This window comes from Bombina bombina, chromosome 5 (genome assembly GCF_027579735.1).
Source record: "Bombina bombina isolate aBomBom1 chromosome 5, aBomBom1.pri, whole genome shotgun sequence".
NCBI lineage: Eukaryota > Metazoa > Chordata > Amphibia > Anura > Bombinatoridae > Bombina > Bombina bombina.
This window is the reverse complement of record NC_069503.1, coordinates 538098694-538110779: the sequence shown is the minus strand read 5'-3', so window position 1 is coordinate 538110779 and position 12086 is coordinate 538098694. Positions and strand designations below refer to the sequence as shown.

General features: G+C 41.0%; 1 protein-coding gene across 1 annotated transcript in view; it reads right to left on the bottom strand.

The window, feature by feature from the left end:
- Positions 1–993: 993 nt before the first annotated feature.
- The window catches only part of ERP44 (endoplasmic reticulum protein 44), an 88227-nt gene continuing 77134 nt past the window's right edge, over positions 994–12086 (bottom strand). The window contains exon 12 of the mRNA XM_053714475.1: positions 994–1425. Coding sequence (XP_053570450.1) covers positions 1321–1425 — 105 coding nt within the window. The 3' untranslated portion in view covers positions 994–1320. The remainder of the gene's footprint in view (positions 1426–12086) is intronic.

Sequence of the window (12086 nt, the reverse complement as noted above, 5' to 3'; positions counted from 1 at the left end):
TGTCAAACGTTTCTTCTGACAATATCAGTCGGGACATCTTAGTTCCTACCCTTTGTCTTGATCCTAAGAATTCTTCTGAGATACTTCTTTATAACTTCAATGTTGTCCAGGCTCTGAAATATTATCTTGAGATTCAGACAAATTTCTGATTTCTTTATTCAGTTTTCAGGTAAGTGCAAGGGACATAAAGGAGTCTTCTGTTGCTCTGGCTTCTTGATTAATTCATATGGTTTATGAAGAAGACCAACCTCCTCCTAAGTGTATCACTGCTCTGTAGCCACTTCCTGGGTATTCAAGAATGAGGATTCTGTGGAACAAATTTGCATGGCAGCTTCTTGGTCATCCTTGAATATTTTTTTACTAAATTTGACCATTTTGTTGTTTTTGTTTCATCTGAAGCTGCTTTTGGTAGGAAAGAGCTTCAGGTAGTTGTTTCTGTCTAGGACTCAGCTTTCTGTTTTTTAAATAGCATTTATAACATGATATAAAAAAAGATGTTTCTTTTTTGGGGTGTTTTGGGGTTAAAGGATGTTTAATCACTCCCTTTTTGCACCCATTACTTGAGGCCTCTTTCACAGCTTGGGTATTAGTTCCCAGGAGTAATGGATCGTGGACTCTTATCACCTATATGAAAGAAAACATCATTTATATCTTACCTGATAAATTACTTTCTTTCATGGTGATAAAAGTCCACGAGACCCCAACCTGATTTTTTGTTCTATGTTTGGCACATCCTTTTCCCCCCCCATTTCCTCTTTTTCATTCTCACCTCTGTCAGCTTGGCTATTCGTCAGACTTATTACCATAGCGGTGGGAGGGTTTATATAGAGCTTGGAGGTTTGGGAATCTTTGCCTCCTCCTAGTGGCAGGAAAGGTAATTCCCAGGAGTAATGGATCATGGACTCTTATCACCATGAAAGAAAGGAATTTATAAGGTAAGATATAAATTATGTTTTTATTTTATTATTAAAATAAAGAAACAAACTTCAGGGACAACCTCCAAAAACTCCAATTTAATGGGGTAGTGCAAGTTAACATCATAGGTATCTTTGTAATGACAAAATTGTATGATTTATAAAACAGGACAAAGTTGGTTCAAAAACAGAGATTTTGCATTGGGTATAGGTCTTTAAAAGTCTGTACAGAAAAAACCTACAAAACAAAAAAAATGTATTTACAAACTTGTGGGGCAAATAAAAAATAAACCATTTATTCATTTTTTTTTCTGTTTATCCCAAATAAAAAATACAGAGTTATGAAAATATAGGTAATATTTCCACCATACAGAAGTTGATGTTGTTTCAAGGCTTCCAAAGTTTCTTAAAGCTCATCCCGATCCCTTTTCAGTATGGTATACCTATATTCACTTGGCGCTAACTTCTGAAATGAGCTGTCTGGAGGACTGCTCGCTATATCTTGAATTTGCTGTTAAAAAAAGAAAAAAAAGTTATAGCAATTTAAGGAAATATTACACATTGAGAAATAACACCAACAATGAAACAACAAACTCAAGAGCATATATCTCCATATATCTATATACAAATACCACTGTCTGGTTCCCAAAAAATATGTCTGGCTCCTAAATTTTAAACAGATTTCTCAACCCCTAAAATACAAATAATATTTGCAGATTCAATTCCTCCAATTATTCACTAGTCACTAATTAACATCTGGTTTTTTTTTTTTTTGGGGGGGGGGGGGTTTATGTGACTAAATTCCATCTTTCATAGGACCCTGTTGCACCATTTATTCAATTTCGACCCTTGAAACTGTTATAAAAATATATTAAAGCAAACAATAAAAGCTGGCACTATGCTTAAAGGGAAAGTTTTTTTTGTCAGACACTGCTAGTTCATGTGTCATATAGATAACTTTGCTCACTTCCGTTGAGTTAATTAATAGTCAGTACTGATTGGCCAAAAAGCAAGTCTATCAAAAGAACTGAGATAAGGGGACAGTCTGCAGATGCTTAGATACAAGGTAATCACAGAGGTGAAAGGTGTATTAATATAACTGTGTTTGTTATGCAAAACTGGGGAATGGGTAATAGATTATCTATCTTTTTAAACAATAAAAATTCTGGAGTAGACTGTCCCTTTAATAATATGGCAGTGACCAAACACATATTTCCACCTCATATTATGTGATAAAAAAACAAACAAAAAAAATGCAGCCTCATATATTGTCCTCACCACCTTAAAAGGGGCATGAGGATAAAACTTCAAATATATTTCTCTATTAGTTTCCTTTTAGTACTGCAGGAGTCATGTAAAGGGACGTGATACGCAAACATTGTCTATGTTACGTCTAAAAGAGAAGGTTTCAAAATGTATTGCAGTGCTTCATTTTTTAAAAATTCAAGTGGGAGTTCAACAGAAGAGTCCTAGTACTCAGTTGTACAAATCAGACATTACCTGTTAGTGTCGCTATAATTTTAATATCTCTCTCTCTCTCTATATATATATATATATATATATTATAGCCTATTGCAGGCTTGAAACGTCTGTTTGTTTGTACCCTGCTATAAGAATAAGGGTTGTTTTTAAGAAACTGGTGGCTGGAAACAGTTTGTATTTCAGAAGCCACAATCTTCAGAGTGTGCTCCCATGAGCTTATTGCGGCAGGGGGGGGGGGGGGAGTGCGCTTATGCACAGCACTTTAGCCCCCCCCACACACACAAGCATTCAGTAGCATGTAACATTGACAAAAGCTCAAGTGATACAGCCTCTGATTGGATCCTTGCAGCCTAATTAAAAAACATAAATTATGCTTACCTGATAATTTCTTCATTCATTACTTGTGGGAATTAAGAACCTTGCCACCAGGTGGAGGCAAAGACACCCCAGCCAAAGGCTTAAATACCTCCCCCACTCCCCTCATCCCCCAGTCATTCTGCCAAGGGAACAAGGAACAGTAGGAGAAATATCAGGGTATAAATTGTGCCAGAAGAATAAAATTAAATTTAGGTCCGCCCACCGGAGAAACGGGTGGGAGCAGTGGACTCTTCTCCCACAGATGGAAATTAAATTATTAGGTTTTCAATCTTGATGAGAGGAGAGTCCACTGCTTCATTCATTAGTTGTGGGAAGAAATACCCAAGCTCTAGAGGACACTGAATGAACAAAACGGGAGGGTAAAAGGATGCGGACCCTATACTGAGGGCACCACAGCCTGCAGAACCTTTCTCCCAAAAACCGCTTCCGCCGAAGCAAAAACATCAAATTTGTAAAATTTTGCAAAAGTATGTAAGGAGGCCCAAGTAGCCGCCCTACAAATCTGCTCCACAGAGGCTACGTTCTTAAATGCCCAAGAAGAGGCCACAGCCCTAGTTGAAAGAGCCGTAGTCCTCTGAGGAGGCTTATGTCCCGCTGTCTCGTAGGCCAAACAGATAACGCTCCTCAACCAAAAAGACAGTGAAGTAGAAGAGGCCCTCTGCCCCCTACGCTTCCCTGAATACATGACAAAGACTAAGTCTGTCTGAAATCCTTTGTGGCCTGAAAATAAAACTTCAAGGCTCGAACTACATCCAAGTTATGAAGTAACCTCTCCTTAGACGAAGAAGGGTTAGGACACAAGGAAGGAACTACTATCTCCTGATTAATGTTACGATATGACACCACCTTGGGAAGAAAGCCCAACCCAGTGCGAAGCACAGCCTTATCAGCGTGAAAAAACAGGTAAGGGGGCTCATATTGCAAGGCCGCTAACTCAGATACTCTGCGAGCTGAAGCAATAGCAAAAAGAAATAGAACTTTCCAGGAAAGAATTTTAATTTTGAGTGCATACATAGGCTCAAACGGAGCCCTTTGCAAAACCTTAAGAACCAAATTTAAGCTCCAATGAGGAGCAGAAGGTCTGATTCTAGACAGAGCCTGAACAAAGGACTGAATATCAGGAAGCTCCGCTAGCTTCTTGTGGAACAGAACCGATAAGGCCGAAATCTGTCCCTTTAAGGAACTGGCGGCAAGACCCTTATCCAGACCATCTTGGAGAAAGGCCAGAATCCTGGATACCCTAACCTTGTGCCAGGGATATTCACGTTCCTCACACCAGGATAAATAGATCCTCCACACCTTATGATAGATGCGACGAGTGACCGGTTTCCTGGCCTGAATGAGAGTATCAATCACTCTTTCTGAGAGCCCTCTCTTGGCCAAGATTAGGCGTTCAATCTCCACGCAGTCAGTCTCATGGAATCGAGATTGTGGTGGAGAATGGGACCCTGAACCAGCAGATCTCTGCGACAGGGTAACCTCCATGGAGGAGACAACGACATTCCCACCAGATCCACAAACCACGTCCTCCATGGCCACAACTGAGCAATCAGAATGGTCAAAGCTTGCTCCTGTTTGATGCGGGCCACCACTTGAGGAAGAAGTGGCAACGGGGGAGAAAATGTAAATAAGGTTGAACTCCCAAGGTACCGCTAAGGCATCTATCAGCTCTGCCTGGGGATCCCTAGACCGCAACCGGTATCTGGGTAGCTTGAAGTTGAGTCTGCACGCCATGAGATCTATCTCCGGCGTCCCCATGAGATCTATCTCCGGCGTCCCCCATCTGTTGCAGATCTCTTCAAACACCTCGGGATGAAGAGACCATTCCCCGGATGAAACTATTTTCTGCTGAGGAAATCCGCTTCCCAGTTGTCTACACCCAGGATGTGGATCGCTGAGAGCGAGCAGTTGTGGTTCTCTGCCCTTCCAGAATCCGAGACACCTCCCTCATGGCTAGGGAGCTTCTTGTTCCTTCCCTGATGGTTTATGTACGCCGAGGTTATGTTGTCCGACTGGAATCTGTTGAAACGGGGTGACCAGGCAGTCCACCTGCCCTGTGCATTTCTGGCACCCCAAACAGCTCCCCATCCTGATAGACTTGCATCCGTGGTCACAGTCTCCCAGAATGGTCTCAAGAAGGATGTCCCCTGGGACAGCTGTCTCGGACGGACCCACCAAGAGATCTGCTGGGATACCGAGTGATCACCGTTCCATTGTCTCAACATGCATAACTGCAGAGGTCTGAAATGGAACCTGGCAAAAGGAATTAAATCTATGCTGAAAACCATGAGCCCGATCACCTCTATACACCTGTCCACAGATGGCCTTGAGGACAAGACAGCTGGACGCAATCTTGGAACGTCTCTGATCTGTCAAGAATATCTTCTTAGATTATGGAATCCATTATCATACTCAGAATTCCACCCTGTTGCTGGGAACCAGAGAACTCTTTCCCACGTTTATCTTCCATCCATGGGATCGAAGGAGAAGAAGAAGAGTCCTCGAGTGGTCCTCTGCGAGACTGCAGGATGAAGCCTGAACCAGGATACTGTCTAGATAAGAAGCATCCGCAATACCTCTGGCTCTCGCTACCGCGATCAGGGCTCCCAGAACCTTCCTAAAGACTGTTGTGGCAGTCGCCAGACAGAACGGTAAGGCCACAAATTGGAAGTGTTGGTCCAGAAAAGCAAATCTTAGGAACTTAAAGTGGTCCTTGTGGATTGCCACGTGAAGGTAAGCATCCTTCAAGTCTATTGTCGTCATAAATTGCCCCTCTTGAACTAGGAGCAGAATCGATCTGATCGTCTCCATTTTGAGCGATAGAACTGACAGACTCTTTCTCCTACATTGGTGTATCCGGTCCACGGCTTCATTCTTACTTGTGGGATATTCTCTTCCCCCTACAGGAAGTGGCAAAGAGAGCACACAGCAGAGCTGTCCATATAGCTCCCCTCAGGCTCCGCCCCCCCAGTCATTCTCTTTACCGCTCTGAACAAGTAGCATCTCCACGGGGGTGGTAAAGAGTATGTGGTGTTAGATATTAAGTTACTATCTTGGAAAGTTTTGTTTTTTTGTAGCTATTTCTTCTGCTAGAAGAGTTTCTGAATTGTCTGCATTGCAGTGTAATTCACCCTATCTGGTGTTTCATACAGATAAGGTCGTTTTACGTACCAAACCTGGTTTTCTTCCAAAAGTGGTTTCCAATAAGAATATCAACCAGAAAATAGTTGTTCCTTCTCTGTGTCCTAATCCAGTTTCTAACAAGGAACGTCTGTTACACCATCTTGATGGGGTTCGTGCTTTAAAGTTTTATCTAAAAGCAACTAAAGGCTTCAGACAAACATCGTCCTTGTTTGTCGTCTATTCTGGCAAGAGGAGAAGTCAAAAGGCGACTGCGACCTCTCTGTCTTTCTGGCTGAAAAGCATCATCCGGTTGGCTTATGAGACTGCTGGAAGGCAGCCTCCTGAACGAATTACAGCTCACTCTACTAGAGCTGTGGCTTCCACATGGGTTTCCAAGAATGAGGCTTCTGTTGAACAGATTTGTAAGGCAGCGACTTGGTCTTCACTGCATACGTTTGCCAAATTTTACAAATTCATTACTTTTGCTTCTTCGGAGGCTATTTTTGGGAGAAAGGTTTTGCAAGCAGTGGTGCCTTCCGTTTAGGTTACCTGACTTGTTCCCTCCCTTCATCCGTGTCCTAAAGCTTTGGTATTGGTTCCCACAAGTAAGGATGAAGCCGTGGACCGGATACACAAATGTAGGAGAAAACAGAATTTATGTTTACCTCATAAATTTCTTTCTCCTACGGTGTATCCGGTCCACGGCCCGCCCTGGCATTTTGGTCAGGTTTAAATTTATTTTTTGTAAACTACAGTCACCACTGCACCTTATGGTTCTCCTTTTTCTCCTAACCGTCGGTCGAATGACTGGGGGGGGCGGAGCCTGAGGGGAGCTATATGGACAGCTCTGCTGTGTGCTCTCTTTGCCACTTCCTGTAGGGGAAGAGAATATCCCACAAGTAAGGATGAAGCCGTGGACCGGATACACCGTAGGAGAAAGAAATTTATCAGGTAAACATAAATTCTGTTTTTTAAGGCACTTTAGGTCCAGAATTGGGCAGAACGTGCCCTCCTTCTTTGGGACCACGAAAAGGTTTGAATAGTACTTTCTGCTAGAGGTACTGGAACTATTACTCCAAGAGAGGAGAGATACCTCACGCACTCTAGAAAGGCGTTTCTCTTTTCTGGTCTTGAGGATAGGTTTGACAGGAGGAATCTGCCCCTGGGCGGATGAGTCTTGAACCCTATCATGTAACCCTGGGTGATAACCCCCAGAACCCAAGGATCCTGTACGTCTCTCATACAAGCCTCTGCGAACAGAGACAAACTGCCCACTACAGGATCCAGAGACGGATCGGGGGCCGCCCCTTCATGCCGTCTTTGTCTCTGTGGGCTTCTTGCTCTGTGTGGATTTGTTCCAAGATTGAGCTGGCTTCCAAGATCCCTTGGACTGTTCGGTCTTCGCAGCAGGCTGCTGGCGTTTAGACTTGTCCGAAAAAAGGGACGAAAAGTAGAGCCCTTAGGCTTATTCTTCTTATCCTGCGGAAGGAAAGCACCTTTGCCTCCCGTGACGTGGGTATGATAGAGTCCAGCCCTGGACCAAAAAAGGACTTTCTCCTGAAAAGGAGGGGATAGTAATCTAGACTTGGAAGTCATGTCCGCAGACCACGACTTTAACCACAGAGCCCTGCGGGCTAGAACCGAGAAACCTGATGTCTTAGCATTCAGGCGAATAACCTGCATATTAGCATCACAGATAAAAGAATTAGCTACCATTAAGGCCTAAATATTTTCCTGTATCTCCTTGAGGGGAGTGTCCACCTCGACCATAGCTGACAGTGCGTCACACCAACAGTTAGCCGCTCCCGCTGTGAGTTGAAACATCTTCCTCAACATGGATTCTAATTTTTTATCCATGGGCTCTTTGAACGACGAACTGTCCTCGAGGGGAATATTCGGACGCTTTGTGAACGTGGAGATAGCTCCATCCACCTTAGGAATGGCCCCCTATAGCTCAAGCTGTGAGTCCAGAACGGGGAACAGCTTTTAAAAAGAGGTAGAGGGAGAATAGGACGAGCCAAGTTTCTCCCACTCATTCTTAATAATAGTAGCCATCTTCACGGAAACTGGGAAGGTCTGAGGCACCACCCTATCCTCGTAAACCCTATCTAGCTTAGGGATCAATGGTTCTTCCGGAAGTTTCGGTTCCGGAACCTCCAAAGCAGAATGCACTTCTTTCAGTAAAAAGAGCAAATGCTCCATCTTAAACTTAAAATCTGGCTCCTCCGCAGCCGGAGATCTAGAAGACGCCGATTCCGTTCCAGAGAGCGCGCCCTCCGAAGAGTCGGAGGCTTCCTCATCAGTGGATAATCAGACACATCCAACGGAGTAGATGACCCCTTGTAACGGAAGGCTATGTCTTTCCCTTTGCTTGCGCTTCACAGGGCATGGTAAGGCATGGAAGGCTGTCGTTTGCAGCTGGGCAGCAAAATCTGGCGGCCAAGGGCCCCCTCCCACGGGAGGATCAGTCTGGTTCTGGGGAGCTGCATGTGTAATCAGAGATGAATGTAGGGAACGCACCTCGCGGGACGGAAAACCCTCAGAGGTGGACGGCTCAGTAGTGCTAAATATTTTATTCTTTTTAGATATTGCAATCTTATCAAAGCATGCGGATCAACCTGCACCTCCTCACAATAAACACAGGTATTAGATTTAATTAAAGAGGGGTATCCTCTAACATATCAGAGTCCTCCATAGCTTGCGCCTTTAATATGGACTAGATAGATTAAATGGCACCTTTATAAACCAATGGCCAGGACACTCACCAACTCTTATGACCCGGACCACAGAGAAACCGTTACGTCTGCCGCAATTGCCGATCAGGAAAGAGGAAGTTGAAAAAGCCACACACAGTCACATGGAGTGCCATGCAGGACCGCCCCTGCACTATAAAGAAAACGCGCCAAAAAAAGGGCGCGCCGATCTTCACCTGACTGTTCACACATTGCTAGAGCCTCATTTCACACATGACGCAGCACCAAACACAATAAAGATATTATGCATAAATCCCCCGCCCCCGTTCAATAATCCCCCTTCCAGGGATATTAACCCTTGATTCTATAAGGATAAAAGGAGACCTTGTCTTCTTGCGTTATCATATGTGTATAAATGAAATGATCTTATCAGAATCTATGCCGTGGAACAGGAACACAGCCCTTCAAGTGTGACAGGTTAGTAGCATCGCTCCTGACATGGACTTGAGTGCATAAAGCAGGCAACGAAACACGTCAACGCTGATTACTTAAGGAGCTGTTATTCTGAGTCGGGATGGTTTCGCAGAAAGACTCTCCCTGCATCTCCAGACTCTAACTTTCACCCATGCTCTCACTGAGAGACTGACAGGACTACTTAAAAAACTCCAGTTCTATTTCGAAGAGTACTAACCTCCATAAGAGACTACTCTGAATCTTCCAACACTTTTCTGCCAACCTCCTGTGATGAAAGGCAAAGAATGACTGGGGGATGAGGGGAGTGGGGGAGGTATATAAGCCTTTGGCTGGGGTGTCTTTGTCTCCTCCTGGTGACTAGGTTCTTAATTCCCACAAGTAATGAATGAAGCAGTGGACTCTCATCCCATTAAGATGGAAAACATAGGGTATTTCATTTAAAAAAAATATATCTATATAATAAAATGAACAAGCACAGTTTCAAATGACTCCCTGTAAATTCATGAAAAGAGAGAATGTATATACATATAAGATACATTTACATTATATATTTGGATAAACTAAATATGGTTTACTGTTATCTTTCTGTGATTCTTAAAGTGGCCAATAAAGCTGCAAATGTGTTAAATAATACCACAAAAAGCAGTTTAAATTGGAAATACAGTGTGTAAACTATGAAATCTATATTGTGTAATGAATTAAAGCATTTAACATGAATATAACACTCAGAAGTGGTTTAATGTATATGAGATAGGTAGATAAATTAGTTGAACCAAGGGTGGATTTGATTTAATTCATATTGATTTAAATCACAGTTTAAATCACTAGTCAGTAAAAATGATTTATATCATGGTCTTCATTTTTAGAATAACAACTTTTCATATTATTTTCCAGTTATATCAGACAATTACTGATTTGGTTATATATCATTAGATATACATAGATAGATCATTAAAATGAATTAAATTATTGGGAGGTGAATTATCTCCAGTTTAGGTTAATCATTAATATTTCATCATAATTACCTTAAAGGCACAATCTACTTTTTTACCCATTCCCCGGTTTTGCATAACAAACACTTTTATATTAATACACTTTTTACCTCTGTGGTTACCTTGTATCTAAGCCTCTGCAGACTGCCCCCTTATCTCAGTTCTTTTGACAGACTTGAATTTTAGCCAATCGGTGCTGACTCCTAGGTAACTCCACAGGAGGGAGCAAAATGTTATCTATATGGCACACATGAACTAGCGCTATCTAGTTGCGAAAAACTGTAAAAATGCACCGAGATAAGATTCGGCCTTCAAGGGCTAAGCAATTAGCATATGAGCCTACCTAGGTTTAGCTTTCAACAAAAAATACCATTTTGATGATAAAAGTAAATTGTAAAGTTGATTAAAATTGCATGCCCTATCTGAATGATAAAAGTTTAAATTTTGACTATACTGTCCCTTTAATAACAATTTACATAGTTTTAATTAAGTAAAGAAAAAAAACCCATTAATAACAAATTTAAATAATTTTATTTAACTAAAACAATATATTTAATTTTTACTATGTTACTATTTTAGTATGGGTTGATACTGTGTACATAGATTAGCAGGGGAGCAATGGCATTCAAGGGACAGTAAAGTCAAAATTCAACTTTCATAATTCACAAAGAACATGCAAATTTTAACAACTTCCAATTTACTTCTTGTATCTAATTTTTTTCGTTCTCATTGTTGATATATAGGTAGGATTAGAAGCAATGCACTACTGTAAGCTAGCTGCTGATTCGTAGCTGTATATATATATATATATATGCTTCTTGTCACTGGCTCACCCAATGTGTTCAGGTAGGCCCCAGTAGAGCATTACTGTCCTTCAACAAAAAATACCAAGAAATGAAACTAATTTGATAATAGAAGTAAATCTTAACATGATATGCCCTGATTCATGAAAGAAAAATGTTGGGTTTATGTCCCTTTAAGGTCTATTTCTGAACTCTGTATGATTATTTTATAACATTTTGCTGTGAACAAGGGGCATGTTATTTCTGCAGACACAAATTCACAGTTTTGATAACTACAAAACCAATAATATGTGATTAATGATTTCTAGATAGAAATTTTGCCCAAAATTATAAGACAGAAACCTCTGGGAGAGTGCGACAACGTGAATTGATAAATGGATTTAATTTACCAAAAAAAATATTATTATAACATTACAGCCATGAATATTCAACATCTTGCTATATAATTAAAACCTAATCTATATTTAGGGATACATTTCTTTTAGAATATAATGTATCTTAAAAGGGATAGTAAAGTCCAATTAAAACTTTCATGATTTAGATAGGGCATGTAATTTTAAACAACTTTCTAATTTACTTTTATCATCAAATTTGCTTTGTTCTCTTGTTATTCGTAGTTGAAAGCTAAACCTAGGTAGGCTCATATGCTAATTTCTAAGCCCTTGAAGGCCGTCTCTTATCTAAATGCATTTTACAGTTTTTCACAGCTAGAGAAGTTAGTTCGTGTGTTTTATATAGATAACACTGTGCTCATGCACGTGAAGTTATTTAAGAGTCAGCACTAATTGCCTGAAATGCAAGTCTGTCAAAAGATCTGAGATATTGAGGCAGTCTGCAGAAGCTTAGATACAAGATTATTACAGAGGTAAAAAGTATATTTCTAGAACAGTGTTGCTTATGCAAAACTGGGGAATGGTAAATAAAAGGGATTATCTATCTTTTTAAATAATAACATGTTTGGGGTTTATTTTCCTTTTAAATAGAAACTATCTTTAGATAGATTTTTTTCCAAAATGCTTTTTGTTTATGTATTGATTTAAAAATACTGAATTTATACAAATATTATAAGTTGTGACGCTGCACATATAAATAAAACAGACACCAGCCGGCCCTCACCTCAAGGGTGAACAAACCAGTGCACTGGCTGTTCTATTACCCTACTCTTATATTTTAGCTTTTGAGGCTGATTACCATGCATAGCCTAATATAGACTCATATTACATTATA